The 21,326-nt window shown below is 42.0% G+C and overlaps 1 protein-coding gene across 7 annotated transcripts in view; it reads right to left on the reverse strand.

Moving 5' to 3' along the window:
- LOC124711372 (inhibitor of nuclear factor kappa-B kinase subunit alpha) overlaps positions 1–21,326 on the reverse strand; it is a 183,897-nt gene that overhangs the window by 33,987 nt on the left and 128,584 nt on the right. For all 7 annotated transcript variants that reach the window (XR_007005466.1, XM_047241418.1, XM_047241420.1 and 4 more), the window contains one exon: positions 787–945. Coding sequence is in view for 6 of the 7 variants with exons in the window: in XM_047241418.1 (XP_047097374.1) it covers positions 787–945 (159 nt within the window). In the remaining variant the exon portion in view is untranslated. The remainder of the gene's footprint in view (positions 1–786; positions 946–21,326) is intronic.

Here is a 21,326-nt window from a genome sequence, read left to right on the forward strand (position 1 = left end):
CATTCTGTTGCTGCAGACAAATGTTGCCTCATAGTAATGACCCACTCAGAGCATTACACAGCACAGTTGCATCAGATCCCACCAAAACGCTTATTTGATTACTTATTACGTTGCAGACAACTGCCTCATTATGGGCTTGTACAGTTACCTCGGAATCTGACATTTCATTGCACAGATCATAAATTTTTTCTCACCTAGCTGGTTGTTTATTTTACATTACTGCTGGTCACTTGAACATTATGACAAAATTAGTTGAAGCAATAAGAAAGGGATAAGTACAGGCTCACAATTGTAAAACAACAATGGAACAGTACAAGACAATGTTAGACATGGTTGGCATACTTTACACATAGGTGTGCCCATTCGGGGGTTAAATTACTTACATCTAAAATAACATTTAATAATATTATGCTTCTTTATTTCTGTTCAGAAGTATCTGACAGCAAAACTGTGTTTTGTTCTGCATCTGGTTACTTACATGGATGCTCTGCAAATCACATTTAAGTGCCTGGCAGAGGGTGCAAATGAGAGAAAACCGCTAAATGTTTATTGCCCCCACCTCCCTCCCAATATACCTCTGTGAAGTCATCCAACTCCACTGTCAGGATGAAGAAATTAAAGTTTCAAAGGTTCCCCTTGTAATGTAGCTATTTAACTCTACACTTTTTTTTTTATTTTTTTAAATGGATGACGCACAACGAAACAATTTCAAGAGTCTGACAGTATTACTGATTTACTCTCATAAACATGACGCACATATCTGTTTTACATTGTTTGCAAACTTACGTTAACTGTTCAGAAAATGCCTTGTCTCTTAACAAAGCATCTCTTCGTTTTAAACAGCTGTAGACAATCTTGAGCATTTCAATACAATCTGATTTCTGTTGCCTACTTTCTCTTGAACGTCGACGAAGCTGATCATAACACTTCAGTCCACTTTCTGATCTGTAACAGAAAAAGCACTTTTAAACATGACATTGCATAAACAAAACATTAAATGAAATACAGAGAAAGCACTGAAAAGATTCACAGTAATGTGAATAACTGAAATGTTTTTAATAACAAAAACAAAGAGAACTGATGAGTCAAGGCTTTGTTTGCTACAATGGCTAACCTGTAAAAAAAAAAAAAAAAATGCATTTTATTCACAGAAATGAAGTGACAAAACAGTGAAGGATGTTATTGTCACACTACTACATAAATAGCTGTACGAAGGCGATCTCAGGAAGAATGGACCTTTCAGCTTCAAAATAATTTATTTCCCCAGCAAGTCTACATCACCCTCCCCCTTGCCCCGCCACCCCTCTGTTTTGTGAGAAACTGCCGTATCTCTTTATCTCTTTCATTACATTTTCTGCCAGAAATTTTCTTATGGTAACTTTATATTTACTGCAGCTGAATGTGTGTGTGTGTGTGTGTGTGTGTGTGTGTGTGTGTGTGTGTGTGTGTGAAGGAGGGGGATGTTTCATTAAGACTGATTCACAAACATTTATCTCATGCAACAACCTCTCACATTTCTGGATTCAACCACATATACTAACCACACAAGAAAACTCTTGGTCTTATGACTGGTTTGATGCAACCTACCATGCTTTTTCCTCCTGTCAATCTCATCCTCTCATAGTAGTACTTACACACAAAATCGTAAGTTATTTAATGTACAAATTAAAATCTGTCTTCCAACATAATTTTTGGCCCTCTATGGCTCCCTGTAGAAACACAAAATGTCCACAACTATGAATTGCCACCACGAACCTGTGAGTGTGGACACACGAAACAATCCAGTGACGAAGCATGCTGGTCATTATGGCCAACAGCAATGAACAATGTTGTGCTATACGGATTGATTCATTAACGAGTTTTAGGGACAAAACTACCATTTCATTGGTTCCTCTATCCTGGGAGTGTCAAAGCAATAAAATTATTCTTAAGTAAATGAGATGGACAGCCAGAACTACCATTAGATGTTCATTTGGGATGCAAAAATAGAATCAGTGGATACAACCAGCTATAAAAAGATAAAGTACCCTGAGATGGGGGAAGTAGGCTAGCTGAAAACACGCCGATGTCCTCAGGGAAATACCAAGTGATGAGATGATATCTTTCTGCATTCCACCATTGGGCCACAGTGAATTATAAAGGACTTGAGATATTTTAATGGTAGGAGTAAATAAAGTAACACTCTTAGTAAAATTGATGGGGGATGTAGAAGAATAAACAAATTAAAGGGAGGTGTCACACCAAATCACCAGCCATGGGGAAGCCCCTCAGGAGGTGACCAACAAGGTTACATTGTCTGATCTTCAAATATGGTTAAGTCACACTGTCAGATAAAGTCTAAAACTATGTTGACTGCTTGGACATATTAGTATTCCACCTGTGGACATATAAAAGGACACACAAGCTGTCTTGGGTCTCGCAGCAGAATTGTATGAAAAGCTACCACAGACAATGTACACAGAGACTCGTATGGACAACACCATTGACTAAAATGTTTACTCGTTGGTGGTGATAAATCGTGCCAGTCACTTCTTACAATGAGATCGACTAACACAGACCTGTCTTTCACACTGCACCATGCTCTTGGTTCCATATGCTAGTTGTCATGGTCATCTGTGGTGGTCAAGTTCTGTGCTTTTCTCTGTGCCAGTCTCTATGCTGTATTTGGACACACTGCTCCCCCATAGAGTGACCCACACATCGAGTTTTTCCTCTTCCACGATCCAGCCCCTTTTTCCAGAGTCAAGTAACCACCATCGGCTACAACTGTGACATTTGTGCAAGTCAACCGGATGGTTTTGTGACATTATCACGCCTGCGCAAATACAAAACAGGAGACTGATAATGTTCTTATGCATGTGACATTTTTATTTTTTTCATAGTATTAATTTATGGCCACCAAGGACCTGGTATTTACGCAATGCTGACAGGAACAGTTACGCCTCCAGAAGCAAGAACATCAGGCTGGAGCAGCTGCATGAGCTGCTCAAACAGAATGCAGAACTGATACGCTCTCGTACCACACTGGCAGCAGGCCAGAAACCTAAACAGAAGCCTTCTCCCGACCACCTCTAACATCATTTGCCAGTTTTGATGAGTCTACAGAAAGGAGGAAGACTTACTTGTGCCGATTCTTCCTGTAGGGGCAGGTACGACTTATCATCAATTCAACCTACACGGCTGCCTTGTTGTTGCGCAGAAGTGCAAGGTTTTACAAAATTGTCCAAAATTTGAAGCCCTTTACAAAGGCTGTGACCTCCATCACCTGCTCATGCAGTAATTTGGGCATCAAACCCATGTAGTTGGTGCACGTTGCAGTTTACCCAGAACCGCAAGTGACCGGGAAGACGTATGCAGTGTGGGTCGCTGACTTGCAATGTCCCTCATGCAGGGGTCTTGTTAGAGTGTCCCAATGTACTGCCTCATATGCAAACTTGCTAATTAGGGATATGATCATCTGGTCAGCACTCGACCCTGAGTCCAAATTGGGAACTGGCCTTGTCTGACTCTTCTTAGTGAAAGTTGCCTAGATCACATGAACATACGGCAGTGGCACAGGATGTCCTTTCCACCAACTTGCAAGTGGCAAAGTTTGGTGAACATTCTCCTGCGACCTGAGGTATTGGTAAGACCATTGTGCCCTCTGCTGAGCTGCCATGTGACGGTGCCTTTGACAATTCATATATGGCGACATCACGCTGCTGTCCAGCTTTGCCCTCAGTAAGCTCAGTCAGTGCAAGTAAGTCGAAGAGTCACTGTCATTCCTCGCAACAATGATTGCACTCTTTCCCCGCATCTGTTTACACTCCACGGGCAATTCAGTAGTCCTACCCCAGTATTCATTTGATGTGCATATTAGATAGGATTGTCCATGCATTGTTGACAGCATGTATGGGATAAGCCAGAAAGAAGACCATTTGGCATCAGTTTGTGACAGTCAGTAAACTGCAAGACATTCATGAGAGGCCCCAGTGCTTTACCTGGACTCAGATGCAGTCTCCGACGCTCCCCAAGTGTCACCCAGCATATTACACTTACTTTGGTTGTGAATGAGCAGCCAACTAAGTTTAATCAAACAATGGAAAATCCAGGATGGAATGTAACAATAAGTTTAAGGTAGACATGAGAGTAATGGTCAGGCTAATTAACCTAGACACATAAGGGCTCTTGGGCAGTCCTATAGTAAACAGCATATTCCATTGCAGGGGCAGTTCTCCATGTCAGCAGATTATAACAACGTGGAAAAGTAGCTAGTGTTGTTAATAGTAAATTAACTGTTGGCCTTTCACATTTTTGCATTCCAATCCTTTCAAGATTTATACTCTTTGCTGTGGTAATATGACCAGCTGTTTGAAAATACCATGGACCAGGCAGAAAATTTTGAAGCCTGTCTCCATTAAGCTGTTATCAGTACCTAAATTTTGTTCGCCTTGCCCTATTCACTTTGACATGTGAAAATTCAAGTTATGATGTTGGCAGAAGTTCAGCATCATTTCTCCTATTTTGTCTCATCTGTAGGCCACTCCTCTGCTGGTGATTCACCGGCCAAACAATGCCACATGTCTTTCCAGCAATTTTAAACAAACGGCCAACATACAGTGTGCCATGGACTTATATCCCATTCTGCATCCAGAAGAGTTGTTATTGAGTTGTCAAGGGGCCAGTATTTTTGCCTCATTGACTTATTTCTTAGTGCTCCCATCACTTTTGGGCTTTACTGGTAAAATTGCTTGCCCTTGGGATTTCGGATGCCCCAAGTATTTACCATGGCCCTAGAAGTTGTTGTGATAGTGTTTTCCATAAGTATGAGGCTGGTATCTTTAATTCTAGGCTGTTCTTTTTGGTAGTCCTCTTGGCCAAATAATCTGCGAGTTCATTTCTTGGGATTCTGACTTGCTAGGGGTACAGATAAATAGAATCAGCCTTCCAGTGTTTTGGAGCTCAGAGAGAAGGTCTGCAGCGGACAATACTTGTGGGTGTGGGGGTAGCACTGAATTATAGCTTGTAAACTGCTCAGTCCATCACTGCAAATTAGGTAAGACTCATGTGATCAGATGCAGATGTATCTAAGAACTCACATATGGCAAATGGTTGTGCAGTAAACACAATACATTTCTATAGGGACTGCTGTTCATTGTCACCTGTGTGTGCAGGGCCAGAGCCCATTTGGCCACCAACACACGATTTATCGACAAATTATTTCCCAACTCTGTAATTCATTCACTGTTGAATAAAACAGTCACCATAGAATAGATGGGTTAGTAATGTATTTCAGCCTGGGGCACAGATTTAGGTGAAGTTGTGGGCAAGGGACCTCCAAGTTGCTGTGTTATGAGAATTAATGTGATAAAGAGTCACATGTCTGTTTTGTAGAGGAGCAGATATCAGGAGTATGTTGGTCTGAAGGGTGTTTGAAGATAAGCTGTTGGACAGCAGAGTTAAGTAATAGCTGTAGCTGTCGAATCTCTAAGGGGATGTCTGCCTTCTGTCAAAAGACTGTCTACAGGACCCATCCACCAGCTGCCAGTTGCAGGTCTGGCCCCACAGTGTTCAACTAGATGATGTATTATCATACGGCCTGCCAAATTATAGGCCAGGCTTCCGTAATCCAAGTGGGGTAGTGTTAGAGCACCCCGTGCTATTTGGATACCTTAGCCCCCTCACCACAATTTTCTCTAAACTGCATAGGTAGAACTGCCCTCAAACATGTCCACTAGTCTGATAGTACTATGAAGTCTCATACATTCACTCAGCAACACCTGTGTTAGGGTGCTGTTCTCACCATACAGATGTGAATTTGAGGAGTGGCAGTGCATTACACACTATGGACAACTGTGCACTCAATAGGCTAGTTTAATGGCAGAAAAACATCCTGAAAAAAGAGACTGAAAGCGCACACACACACACACACACACACACACACACACACACACACACACACAGAGAGAGAGAGAGAGAGAGAGATTATATAAAAAAAATAGAGGGAAACATTCCACGTGGGAAAAATTATATATAAAAACAAAGATGAGGTGACTTACCGAACGAAAGCGCTGGCAGGTCGATAGACACACAAACAAACACAAACATACACACAAAATTCAAGCTTTCGTAACAAACTGTTGCCTCATCAGGAAAGAGGGAAGGAGAAGGAAAGACGAAAGGAAGTGGGTTTTAAGGGTGAGGGTAAGGAGTCATTCCAATCCCGGGAGTGGAAAGACTTACCTTACGGGGAAAAAAGGACAGGTATACACTCGCACACACACACACACACATATCCATCCACACATACAGACACAAGCAGACATATTTAAAGACAAAGAGTTTGGGCAGAGATGTCAGTCGAGGCAGAAGTGTAGAGGCAAAGAAGTTGTTGAAAGACAGGTGAGGTATGAGTGGCGGCAACTTGAAATTAGCGGAGATTGAGGCCTGGCGGATAACGAGAAGAGAGGATATACTGAAGGGCAAGTTCCCATCTCCGGAGTTCGGATAGGTTGGTGTTGGTGGGAAGTATCCAGATAACCCGGACGGTGTAACACTGTGCCAAGATGTGCTGGCTGTGCACCAAGGCATGTTTAGCCACAGGGTGATCCTCATTACCAACAAACACTGTCTGCCTGTGTCCATTCATGCGAATGGACAGTTTGTTGCTGGTCATTCCCACATAGAATGCATCACAGTGTAGGCAGGTCAGTTGGTAGATCATGTGGGTGCTTTCACACGTGGCTCTGCCTTTGATCGTGTACACCTTCCGGATTACCGGACTGGAGTAGGTGGTGGTGGGAGGGTGCATGGGACAGGTTTTGCATCGGGGGCGGTTACAAGGATAGGAGCCAGAGGGTAGGGAAGGTGGTTTGGGGATTTTATAGGGATGAACTAACAGGTTACGAAGGTTAGGTGGATGGCAGAAAGACACTCTTGGCGGAGTGGGGAGGATTTCATGAAGGATGGATCTCATTTCAGGGCAGGATTTGAGGAAGTCGTATCCCTGCTAGAGAGCCACATTCAGAGTCTGGTCCAGTCCCGGAAAGTATCTTGTCACAAGTGGGGCACTTTTGTGGTTCTTCTGTGGGGGATTCTGGGATTGAGGGGATGAGGAAGTGGCTCTGGTTATTTGCTTCTGTACCAGGTCGGGAGGATAGTTGCGGGATGCGAAAGCTGTTGTCAGGTTGTTGGTGTAATGATTCAGGGATTCTGGACTGGAGCAGATTCGTTTGCCACGAAGACCTAGGCTGTAGGGAAGGGACCGTTTGATGTGGAATGGGTGGCAGCTGTCATAATGGAGGTACTGTTGCTTGTTGGTGGGTTTGATGTGGACAGACGTGTGAAATTGGCCATTGGACAGGTGGAGGTCAACGTCAAGGAAAGTGGCATGGGATTTGGAGTAGGACCAGGTGAATCTGATGGAACCAAAGGAGTTGAGGGTGGAGAGGAAATTTTGGAGTTCTTCTTCACTGTGAGTCCAAATCATGAAGATGTCATCAATAAATCAGTACCAAACTTTGGGTTGGCAGACTTGGGTAACCAAGAAGGCTTCCTCTAAGCGACCCATGAATAGGTTGGCGTACGAGGGGGCCATCCTGGTACCCATGGCTGTTCCCTTTAATTGTTGGTATGTCTGGCCTTCAAAAGTGAAGAAGTTGTGGGTCAGGATGAAGCTGGCTAAGGTAATGAGGAAAGAGGTTTTAGGTAGGGTGGCAGGTGATCGGTGTGAAAGGAAATGCTCCATCGCAGCGAGGCCCTGGACGTGTGGAATATTTGTGTATAAGGACGTGGCATCAATGGTTACAAGGAAGGTTTCCGGGGGTAACAGAATGGGTAAGGATTCCAGGCGTTCAAGGAAGTGGTTGGTGTCTTTGATGAAGGATGGAAGACTGCATGTAATGGGTTGAAGGTGTTGATCTACGTAGGCAGAGATACGTTCTGTGGGGGCTTGGTAACCAGCTACAATGGGGCGGCCGGGATGATTGGGTTTGTGGATTTTAGGAAGAAGGTAGAAGGTAGGGGTGCGGGGTGTCGGTGGGGTCAGGAGGTTGATGGAGTCAGGTGAAAGGCTTTCAGGGGGCCTAAGGTTCTGAGGATTCCTTGAAGCTCCGCCTGGACATCGAGAATGGGGTTACCTTGGCAAACTTTGTATGTGGTGTTGTCTGAAAGCTGAGGCAGTCCCTCAGCCACACACTCCCGACGATCAAGTACCACGGTCGTGGAACCCTTGTCCGCCGGAAGAATGACAATGGATCGGTCAGCCTTCAGATCACGGACAGCCTGGGCTTCAGCAGTGGTGATGTTGGGAGTAGGATTAAGGTTTTTTAAGAAGGATTGAGATGCAAGGCTGGAAGTCAGAAATTCCTGGAAGGTTTGGAGAGGGTGATTTTGAGGAAGAGGAGGTGGGTCTCGCTGTGACGGAGGACGGAACTGTTCCAGGCAGGGTTCAATTTGGATGGTGTCTCGGGGAGTTGGATCATTAGGAGTAGGATTAGGATCATTTTTCTTCTTAAAAAACCTTAATCCTACACCCAACATCACCACTGCTGAAGCCCAGGCTATCCGTGATCTGAAGGCTGACCGATCCATCGTCATTCTTCCGGCGGACAAGGGTTCCACGACCGTGGTACTTGATCGTCGGGAGTATGTGGCTGAGGGACTGCGTCAGCTTTCAGACAACACCACATACAAAGTTTGCCAAGGTAACCCCATTCCCGATGTCCAGGCGGAGCTTCAAGGAATCCTCAGAACCTTAGGCCCCCTGCAAAACCTTTCACCTGACTCCATCAACCTCCTGACCCCACCGACACCCCGCACCCCTACCTTCTACCTTCTTCCTAAAATCCACAAACCCAATCATCCTGGCCGCCCCATTGTAGCTGGTTACCAAGCCCCCACAGAACGTATCTCTGCCTACGTAGATCAACACCTTCAACCCATTACATGCAGTCTCCCATCCTTCATCAAAGACACCAACCACTTCCTTGAACGCCTGGAATCCTTACCCAATCTGTTACCCCCGGAAACCTTCCTTGTAACCATTGATGCCACGTCCTTATACACAAATATTCCACACGTCCAGGGCCTCGCTGCGATGGAGCATTTCCTTTCACACCGATCACCTGCCACCCTACCTAAAACCTCTTTCCTCATTACCTTAGCCAGCTTCATCCTGACCCACAACTTCTTCACTTTTGAAGGCCAGACATACCAACAATTAAAGGGAACAGCCCTGGGTACCAGGATGGCCCCCTCGTACGCCAACCTATTCATGGGTCACTTAGAGGAAGCCTTCTTGGTTACCCAAGTCTGCCAACCCAAAGTTTGGTACTGATTTATTGATGACATCTTCATGATTTGGACTCGCAGTGAAGAAGAACTCCAGAATTTCCTCTCCAACCTCAACTCCTTTGGTTCCATCAGATTCACCTGGTCCTACTCCAAATCCCATGCCACTTTCCTTGACGTTGACCTCCACCTGGTCAATGGCCAACTTCACACGTCCGTCCACATCAAACCCACCAACAAGCAACAGTACCTATATTATGACAGCTGCCACCCATTCCATAACAAACGGTCCCTTCCCTACAGCCTAGGTCTTCGTGGCAAACGAATCTGCTCCAGTCCGGAATCCCTGAAGCATTACACCAACAACCTGACAACAGCTTTCGCATCCCGCAACTACCCTCCCAACCTGGTACAGAAGCAAATAACCAGAGCCACTTCCTCATCCCCTCAAACCCAGAATCCCCCACAGAAGAACCACAAAAGTGCCCCACTTGTGACAGGATACTTTCCGGGACTGGACCAGATTCTGAATGTGGCTCTCCAGCAGGGATACGACTTCCTCAAATCCTGCCCTGAAATGAGATCCATCCTTCATGAAATCCTCCCCACTCCGCCAAGAGTGTCTATCCGCCGTCCACCTAACCTTCGTAACCTGTTAGTTCATCCCTATAAAATCCCCAAACCACCTTCCCTACCCTCTGGCTCCTATCCTTGTAACCGCCCCCGATGCAAAACCTGTCCCATGCACCCTCCCACCACCACCTACTCCAGTCCGGTAACCCGGAAGGTGTACACGATCAAAGGCAGAGCCACATGTGAAAGCACCCATGTGATTTACCAACTGACCTGCCTACACTGTGATGCATTCTATGTGGGAATGACCAGCAACAAACTGTCCATTTGCATGAATGGACACAGGGAGACAGTGTTTGTTGGTAATGAGGATCACCCTGTGGCTAAACATGCCTTGGTGCACAGCCAGCACATCTTGGCACAGTGTTACACCGTCCGGGTTATCTGGGTACTTCCCACCAACACCAACCTATCCGAACTCCGGAGATGGGAACTTGCCCTTCAGTATATCCTCTCTTCTCGTTATCCGCCAGGCCTCAATCTCCGCTAATTTCAAGTTGCCGCCACTCATACCTCACCCGTCTTTCAACAACTTCTTTGCCTCTACACTTCTGCCTCGACTGACATCTCTGCCCAAACTCTTTGTCTTTAAATATGTCTGCTTGTGTCTGTATGTGTGGATGGATATGTGTGTGTGTGTGTGTGTGTGTGTGTGTGTGTGTGTGTGTGTGTGTGTGTGTGTGGGCGCGCGCGCGCGAGTGTATACCTGTCCTTTTTTCCCCGTAAGGTAAGTCTTTCCACTCCCGGGATTGGAATGACTCCTTACCCTCTCCCTTAAAACCCACTTCCTTTCGTATTTCCCTCTCCTTCCCTCTTTCCTGATGAGGCAACAGTTTGTTGCGAAAGCTTGAATTTTGTGTGTATGTTTGTGTTTGTTTGTGTGTCTATCGACCTGCCAGCGCTTTCGTTCGGTAAGTCACCTCATCTTTGTTTTTTTTTATATATATATATATATATATATATATATATATATATATATATATATATATATATATTACAGGATTTACAAAGGTAAACCTGCTGTCAGAAGAGGAACACCATTATTGTTTGGTACAGGGTTTGCAGTACACAAATCAGTCATGGATAACATCATAGACTTCAATTCAATATCAGAACGTATCTCGACACTGTCCTTCAAATCAGGTAATAAAGCATACACAATTATCAATGCACATGCACCTACAAATGACCATAACAGAAAGAAGCCACAAGAAATTGAAGACTTCTGGGAAGACATGGAGGAAGTAACTAACAACGTACCAGAAAGACATGTGAAAATTGTAATGGGTGATTTCAATGCGCAGCTTGGTAAGGAGAGAAAATTCAGAGAAATAACAGGCCCATACTCAGCACATATTCGCACGAACAGAAATGGGGAACACCTCATAAAATATTGTCAAAACTTTAACCTCAAAATCATGTCAACACAATTTCAAAAACCAAGACGAAAACTTACAACATGGAAAGCACCCAACACAGTGTGGGGAGAATTTCAGATTGATCATGTGGCCATATCCAAGAAAAATTCGCGGGAAATTCTAAATGTCAGAACACGTAAAGGAGTCTTCGAGTCTGATCATTATTTGCTACAAGTTAAGATTAGGCCAATCCCAAGACTGAAACAGACAGCGCAAAACAAAATAGTCAAACCTGATCCGGAATACTTGAAGATAAACAGGGATAAAATCGTTGAAGAAATTAATAGACACTCAATAGACACATGGACAGATCTGGCGAAGGCAGTTCAGAAGACTATGTGCTGGGGACAACCACCTAGAAAACGCAAACATAGGTGGTGGAACGCAAAGTGTGATGAAGCCATTGAGAGAAGAAAGCAAGCATGGGACAAGTTCAGTAGCTACAGAAATTCAGAAACATGGAAAGAATTTCACGAAGTTCAGAAACTAGCATCGAAGGAAATCAGAAGGGAAAAACGAGCATATGACAATAACAGACTAAAAGAAATTGAGGAAGATTTCAAAAGAAATAACACAAGAAATTTTTACAGAACTTTCAAAGAAAATATTAAGGGCTATCAACCCCCTAGCCTCTGCTTCCGAAGAACAGATGGATCCCTGGAAACAAACACAAAAGAAAACTGTAAAATTCTCAAACATTACTTTGATAAACTTCTTAATTGCAAAAAAACCTACAGGAAAATTAACATTCCAAAAGACCACATCTAATGCCGATTCTGATCCACCCACAATAGAAGAGATAGAGGAAATCATAAAACAAATGAAAAATAACAGAGCTGCCGGAGAAGATGGTATTATCGCCAAGATCTGGAAACTCCAAGATGAAAACATCACCAAAAAAATCCATAAGATTATCTCCGAAATTTGGATCACAGAGAAAGTGCCAGAGGAATGGAAATGTGCATTGATCCATCCGTTACATAAAAAGGGTGATAAGTCAGATCCAAACAATTACAGAGGCATTTCGCTAGTACCAGTTACATACAAAATTTTCTCTAAGGTGCTATTAAACAGACTAGAACCACAAGCAGATCTGCAAATTGGGGAATACCAGGCAGGCTTCAGAAAAGGGAGATCATGCATCGAACAGATCTGGAACTTGAGAACACTTTTGAAAGTCAGACAGGCAAGAAACACTGTAGTTACCTTTGTGGACTTTAAAAAAGCATATGATTCCATAGACAGACAGACACTCTTTGACGTACTGGAAGAATATGGTATCGACAGAAAAACCAGGGCACTTATACAACAGACGCTTACAGACACTACCTCCAAGATTAAGTTCATGGGAGAAATTTCGGAACCCTTCCACATACACACAGGTGTCCGACAAGGAGACGGGCTCTCACCAATCCTGTTCAACATGGTGTTAGACAAAATTATCAAGCAGTGGGAGGAACAAGTTAAAGGAATACAGCTGGGAAGAACACGTGACGCCAAAACAATCATAAAATGTCTGGCATTTGCAGATGATATAGCCATACTCAGCAATAATACACAGGAGGCAAAGGAAGCACTGGAATGCTTGCATGAAATAGCTGCCAAAACAGGTCTGCAGGTATCTTACGAGAAGACACAATATATGGAACGACAGACCAACAATGTACACACCATGCATACGGTATATGGATCCGTAGAAAGAGTCGAGAAATTTAAGTATTTAGGGGAGTACATACAAATGGGAGGATCAAACAAGACGGCTAACATGGAATGAACGAAGAAACTCCAGAAGGCATACAAACTCACATGGTCACATTATAATAAGAAAAGCATATCGAGGCAGGCCAAACTTAGGCACTACAAAACAGTTGTATTACCAGAAGCATTGTACACGTCAGAAACAACCACAATTGGAGCATCAGGCATCATAGACACAGAAAAAATATAACGCAAAATTCTCAGAAAAATATTTGGACCAATTCACAGAGATGGCATATGGATGAAGCGACCTACCAAAGAGCTGTATCAGCACACTGACAGACTAACAGACGCGATCAGAAAACGCAGATTAACTTCCTATAGGCACATACAGAGAATGGACAACAACCGACTTACAAAGAAAATTTTTGATGTAGTAAACAGCTCAAGCAAGAAAACAAATTGGTATCATGAAATAGACGAAGACTTAAGGCAGATAGGGATCAACAGGCAAATGATAGGAGACAGAAAATACTTCAGAAACAAAGTTAGGAGCGCAAAATTTATTGTAAAGGAGAGAAAGAAGAAAGGAACATTATGGACAGAGCAAAGGAAACAGGAGCACAGCCAAAGGATGAAGAGATTTTGGGAAGAGAAGAGGAAGAAAGGAAAGAAGTGAAAATTGTGTCATCATGTGATTTTCGAGTTCAAACACTGTCCATAAGGGCAACAATGAAATGAATCTCTATCTCAGAAACCATTCAGAACAGGGCATATGCCCACATGGCATTTTTGCTTCAATTAATTGTTCCTGTCATATCCCTGGATACTGACCATTTCTCCTGGGATGTCCTGTATCAAAATATATGTAGACCAGTAACATTATTTGTAAGGTCCAGTAACCCATTCTGTTCTGAATATGATAGATTTAGCTGATAACTCCCTCGAATTACCGTTACGCACACAATAAAAGTGTTTTGTGGTAATCAGTAAACCTTTCAGGCTATATCAGCACAACAGATTATCTACTGGTCCTGCAAGTGATCCTGAAATACTATTTTAGATTTGTGTAACTATTAATGCCATCTTTGAACAGATACATGAATTAACTTGCATGGTATTTTGACTACCTTCCATTTTCAATTTAACTGTGCTGGTATCACACACTGCTCATAATAACCAGGACATTAAGACTATGTTTTTAACTTTGGTCATGAAAGGAGCAATGGAGCAATGTGTGAACAGTACGTTTTGTTTTAAATTGGGTAAAAGTGCCACAGTCTGAGAAATGAAGCATAGAAGATAATCCACATCCAAGTGCATAATTGACAGCGAGTCAAAGAAAATGTTCAAAAAGTGACTGAAATTCTGTGAAACGATCATGGTGCATCTATCAGCTTAATTTGCTCACTGGAGTCCTAAAACAACTGTACACCAAATTATAACTGAAAATTTGTTGAAGAAGTTCTATTGTTGCTTTGTGCACCACTCACACAGTGACTATCAAGAAGACTGCAGTGTTGAACAATGCAGAGACATGAAAAGATCAGCCGCTAGATCTGCATCGTAACAGCTGACAAAACATAATATTTTCAGTACAAGCTACTTACAAAGCACCAAAGATTGGAATAGAAAGGTCCAGTATCTTTAAAAGCGAAAAGTGTGCATGCGGACTTGCAGAAAAGCTGTTTCAAGGCACTCCTCACCATTTTCTTTCATTCAAAAGGAATTACCAATAAAAAATTCGCTCCAGACAGTAAAATGGTGAATGCAAATCACTAACTGAATGTTTTAAATCATTTTGGGGGAGGATGCACCCACGGACCATGGACCTTGCCACTGGTGGGGAGGCTTGCATGTCCCTGCAATACAGATAGCCATACCATATGTGCAATCAAAATGGAGGGATATCTGTTGAGAGGCAAGACAAACATGAGGTTCCTAAAGTGGGACAACAGCCTTTTCAGTAGTTGCAGGGGCCACAGTCTGGATGATTGACTGATCAGTCCTTGAAACATCAACCAAAACAGCCTTGCTGTTCTGGTGCTGCGAACAGCTGAAAGCAAGGGCACACTACAGCTGTAATTTTTCCCAAGGGAATGCAGCTCTACTGTATGGTTAAATGATGGCATCGTCTTGGGTAAAATATTCCAGTAGTGAAATAGTACCCCATTTGGATCTCCATGTGGGGACTTCTAAGAAGGATGTTGTTACCAGGAGAAACAAAACTGGTGTTCCACAGACAAGAGTGTGAAATGTCAGATCCTTAACTGGTCAGGTAGATTAGAAAATTTAAAAAGGGAAATGGGTAGGCTAAAGTTAGGTATAGTGAGAATTTTGGAAGTTCGATGCCAGGAGGAAAGGAACTTCTGGTCAAGTGAATACAGGGTTATAAATACAAAGTCAAACAGGGGTAATGCAGGTGTATGTTTAATAACGAATAATAAAACGGGAATGTGGATAAGCTACTATGAATAGCATAGTGAATGCATTTTGTAGTCAAGATAGACACAAAGACCACCCCCACCACAGTAGCACAAGTTTATACACCAATTAGTTTTGCAGATGATGAAGTGGTTACAAAACAAATTATTCAGATAGTCAAGGGAGATGAAAATTCAATAGTGATGTGGGGGACTGAAAGTCAGTAGCGGGCAAAAGAAGAGATGGAAAAATAGTAGGTGAATATGGACTGGGGAAAGGAAAGAAAGAGAAAGCCGCCTGGTAGAATTTTGCACAAAATGTAATTTAATCATCATTAACACTTGGTTTAAGAATCATGAAAGAAGGTTGTATACGTGGAAGAGACGTAGTGACACCTGAAGGTTTAGCACTGATTATATAATGGTAAGACAGAGATTTCACAGCCTCATTTTAAACTGTAAGATATCTGAAGAGGCAGATGTGGATTCTGACCACAAGTTATTTGTTATGAACTGCATATTAAAACTGAAGAAATTCAAAAAATGTAGAAAATTAAGCAGTAGGATATGGATAAATTGAAAGAACCTGGTTGTTGAGAGACTCAGAGGGAGCATTAGACAACAGATGACTAGAACAGGGTAAAGGAATACAGTAGAGACGAACGGGTAGTTGGGAGAGATGAAATAGTGAAGGCAGTGGAGGAGACATAGTTAAAAAGACAAAAAATCTAAAGATCAAAGTCTAAAAAGTGAGAGTGACAGGAAGTTCAAAACGGCTAAACAGGAATGGCTAGAGAACAAATGTAAGGATTTAGAAGCATGTATCACTAGGGTAAAGACACATTCATTCTCCAGGAAAATTAAAAGTGGCCTTTGGAAAAAGGAGAACCACCTGGATGAATATCAGGAACTCAGATGGAAAAGCAGTCTGAAGCAAAGAAAGGAAGGTGGAAGAAGTACAAAGAGAGCCTGTGCAAGGGAGATGTACATGAGGGCAGTATTACAGAAATGGAAAAGGATGTAGATGATAAGATAGGAGACATGATACTGCGAGAAAACTTTGACACCTCACTGAAAGACCTAAGTTAAAACAAGGACACAGGCATAGAGAACATTTCGTTAGAACTACTGACAGCCTTGGGAGAACCAGCCAGGACAAAACTCTTCCATCTCGTGAGCGAGATGTATGAAATAGGCAAAATACTCTCAGATTTTAAAAAAGATATAATAATTCTAATTCCAAAGAAAGCAGGTACTGAGAGGTATGAATGTTGTCGAACCATTAGTTACTTACTTTCATGTTCCATGGTTCATTTTTCACCATTGTTGGACTGCCATCTCAATGTGCTTATTGTATCTGTGAGACACTCTCCCGCTATTTTGAAATTACAGAAAACAAGCTGCCCTTCTTTAAACCTTTTTGATGTCCGTTGTCAGTCCTTTTGGTCTCATCTCAGCATTTCTTCATAGTAACTATACCTTTTCTTCACTCTCTTTTAGTTTTCTATATTTCGTTTTCTGACTTATCTCCCCCCCCCCTCCCCCCCATCTACCACATATGATGCACTTAGTTTTCCATTTTTATTAACTCATGTACAATGGTTTGCAGTAATCTCTGTCTTGCGCATTACCCTCTCTTCCACCTGCAAACTCTCAGGTTCTCAAATCTTGTCTGGTGCAGTCCCCAGCAGTCAGTCTTTCCTTCTCAGCCTGTCCAGTATGTAGTCTCCCATGACCTGGGGATCTGGGCGATCTTTCCAAACTGTCCCCATTTCCTAAATCTCACCAGTCCTTTTCCTTCACCCCTCTTCCTTCTCCTTCAACTCTCCTTCCAAAAGGAGCCTCTGGCTCTGAAAGTCTGCAAATTTAAATACTTTAATATGCACGCTCTCCTGCTGCCGCTTGTTGGGTAGTATCCAGCTATATCCCTTTTAATTTGCTTGATATAAAACTCTCAATGGTTGTAAATACTATTTCTCTGAATCCAAGCCACATTTGTTTGACACATACATAATTAGTATGGAAGGAATAGAGACTAGGAAGGTGTCAATTTTCACTCTCCTTTTTAAACTGACTTATTGTGTATTTATTTCTAGTGGATTTTTACGTCACGGTATTCAATCTCCCTAGACATTGTGGTCTCTAATTTCTGTGACCATCCTGATGCTCTATCTGCATAGGATAGTTTGTTTTAAAGATGTCTAGTATTTATCACAACTATATACACTTCATTTGGGCTCCTGAATCATTTGTTCAAAATGATTTTCAGAGAAAGCATTTATTACAATTTCAGACAATGCTTTATGTCTACCACTGACTTCAAACAAGTACACTATCTGTGAAATTTAACACTGCAGAACACAAAGTTTTTCTGCAACAAGATTCCAAGGATTATCTAACTGGTCCTCAGCTAGGCATATTCACACTTATCCATTGATAACAGAGTTCCAAAAGTTTGAAGTCTGGGTCACAATTTTTGTTTTGTATTTCATCATATGGCCAGTAGAATTACAGTGTTCTGCGATAGTGGATTTGATGTCTTGGAGGAGGTGAGTATTTCATTGGTGCTCCATGATGCACTGCTAAACATCGTGTGTCGTTTGACATATATATATGATTTGCAACACTGACACTTTCGTGTCATTTGTATGTTTGTTGTGCTCTTTGTATGTGCTGAGAGGAATATCCATTTTCTACAAACACAGTTTGGAGGTGCTCCAATTCCAAATGCAGGTTTTTGACATCTGAGATGGTATGGGTTTGGTGAATACCAACTGTTTGTGCTGGATAGTGGCAACTAGTTGGTACACTTGGACAATTCACATTTTGAAAGTTCACTGAACTAGTTATCACTATCTGGCACAAACAATGATCATTTTGGAGGTCTTGTCAGATGCCGGCAACCTGCAAGTGGAACTGAAACACCTTCAATTTGCGTTCCTAGAAAATAGATATTCATCTCAGCATATATAGAGATCTCTGCAAACATCAAAACAAGAAAGTAGATTGAATCTCAACACTTTGTTCAGGAGTGCATTGTGGAACACCAGATACATACTTGTCCCCTCCAGGATAGCAAATCCGCTATGACAGAATGCTGTAATTCAACCGACCTAGTTACTTTTGATTAGATAGTGTATTTTTTCCAACACATTGAGGGTACACTGAAGCAGCCAGCAACCGTAAGTATATGAGTCGAGTATCTATTCAAATTGACACAAGCTATGCAAAATAATCCCAACTGAATATCACATTTTCACTGTAGCTATAACCAGTGTTTAATTGTTGTATCGAGGGCACCCTGAAGCGAGTTCCCTCCACTGTAAATATTAGTTCTGAAATACAGGTGAATTGTATTGAACATTACTGAATTGTTTGTGAATGTTTGTTTGCTTGTGTTCACTTCCATTCATTCTGGTGTAAACGAGGCATAACGCTCGAATCTTGCTCTTTAGCCCTAGTGAAGTTTACAGGATGTGTAATGTATAGTTGGCAAAGAAGAAGATATTCTCATATTCTCCAGGTTTTCTCCAACATAGTTCGCTAGATGAATCTTTTACTTACTTATTCCAGAATCCTATTAGATAGCAAAAGGAGTTTACTCTGTCCATAATGTAAAACAAACTTATTTTATTTAAATGTTTCAGGAAAGTTTCAAGTTGTTGTGGTCTTCAGTACAAAGACTGGTTTGATGCAGCTCTCCACACCAGTTCATTCCCTTCAAGTCTCTCAATTTCTGCACAAATGTTGCAACTGACATCCACTTGAATCTGCTTTTTGTAGTTAATCTCTGCTCTCCCTGTACAATTTTTATTCCCTCCATTACTAATCTAACTATTCCTTGATGCTTCAGGAGGTGTTCAGTTCAACTGACAACACATGTTTAGCTTTACACTTTGAGAAGTAAGTGCAAGTGACGGGCACAGGAAGCATTGTAATACAAAATCTTTTATTCTCTTTTGTGGAGTTACAGTGTCTTCACAATAAACAGAGATGCTTTCACAAAATTGTCTACACAAGTAGTACTTGGGTTTTCAGTTCCCAAAGGATGGAAGTCTACAGTCCATGTGTTTGGTTCAAACCTGTTCAACAAATTATTAAAAACACATTTGGTGCAGCGGTGTGTTTTCACATCAGTTTCAGAAAATATGCCAAAGTATCATGAGAATGCCCAACTTCACAGCCTATGTGTGAGTTTAAAAGCTGAGCTGTAAGTTTCAATTGAACATCTGAATGCCTATCAACATCGCAAAGCTTATCTATTTGGTGACTGGTTGCCTTTAATCACACAACTTCTTGTACGAAAATTCTGCATACAGTGTGTAAACTTTTAGATGGTAGACCTCTCCCTAGTCCTGAATCGGCAGAAGTCGGTAAACGTCAGGAGGCTTCGGTATGCACGCAGTTTCGACTGCTGCCAACATTATGTAGCTGACTGTGTTGTACAAGGTAGCCATTGTCGTCTGCTTTGTTATTGTTTTGCGCTGTACTGTTCTGCGTGTTTTTATTGTGCAGTGGTGCGAAACATTATCAAAATAAATGAAGAGGCAGTTGCTTTTATTTTAACACGTTTGCGAAACTTGTTGCGAATAGTGTTAGTAGTGAAGAAATAATAGAACAAAACGCCATGCCTGATGCGGCACTTTTTCACGCATCTCGATGATTGCCATGTCATATCTCCTGAATTATATGTCGTAAAGAGACATAAATTTGCTGGCGCATTTACTGATATATGTGGATACTGTATGCGAAATATGTTGCGATTAGAGTTAATAGTAACGAAATAATACATTAAAACGTCATGCCTACTGCGGCAGATTTACGGTATGCTGAGAAAATGTAGTAAGCGACAACCTTTTTTCCTTTCATTATTTTGTGGGGGCTGTCAGCGAGAAAAATTTTCGTAAAGGTTTGAAATTGTATGTAACGTTTGTCGCTAATCGCTAAGTGCTCTCATTCTCAAATAGTGGATGCATAAATCTGGGTATTTTTCCCGCGGTGGCATCTCATTGTTTATGACGTCATATCTCCTCAAGAATGTGTGTTATTTCTTTTTTTTCGGGTAGGAACCTTCGTGGGCGTACGGAGAACGAATCACCAAAATTTCATAGCAATCGGATGAATGGTTTCTTAGGGGGAAAAAAGGGGTATACACTCGCACACATACACACACATATCCATCCGCACATACACAGACACAAGCAGACATTTGTAAAATTTGCCTTTTACAAATGTCTGCTTGTGTCTGTGTATGTGCGGATGGATGTGTGTGTGTGTGTGTGTGTGTGTGTGTGTGTGTGCGCGCGAGTGTATACCCGTCCTTTTTTCCCTCAAGGTAAGTATTTCCGCTCCTGGGATTGGAATGCCTCCTTACCCTCTCCCTTAAAACCCACATCCTTTCGTCTTTCCCTCTCCTTCCCTCTTTCCTGATGAGGCAACAGTTCGTTGCGAAAGCTTGAATTTCGTGCGTATGTTTGTGTTTGTGTGTCTATCGACCTGCCAACACTTTCGTTCGGTAAGTCACATCATTTGTGTTTTTTTATATACATACATATAATAGAGGGAAACATTCCACGTGGGAAAAATATATCTGAAAACACAGATGATACAGAAATTAGAGCCCACAATGTCTAGGGAAATTGAATACCGTGACGTAAAAATCCACTAGAAATAAATACACAATAAGTCAGTTTAAAAAGGAGAGTGAAAATTGACACCTTCCTAGTCTCTATTCCTTCCATACTAATTATGTATGTGTCAAACAAATGTGGCTTGGATTCAGAGAAATAGTATTTACAACCATTGAGAGTTTTATATCAAGCAAATTAAAAGGGATATAGCTGGATACCACCCAACAAGCGGCAGCAGGAGAGCATGCATATTA

The sequence above is a fragment of the Schistocerca piceifrons genome, chromosome 8 (assembly GCF_021461385.2).
Source record: "Schistocerca piceifrons isolate TAMUIC-IGC-003096 chromosome 8, iqSchPice1.1, whole genome shotgun sequence".
NCBI lineage: Eukaryota > Metazoa > Arthropoda > Insecta > Orthoptera > Acrididae > Schistocerca > Schistocerca piceifrons.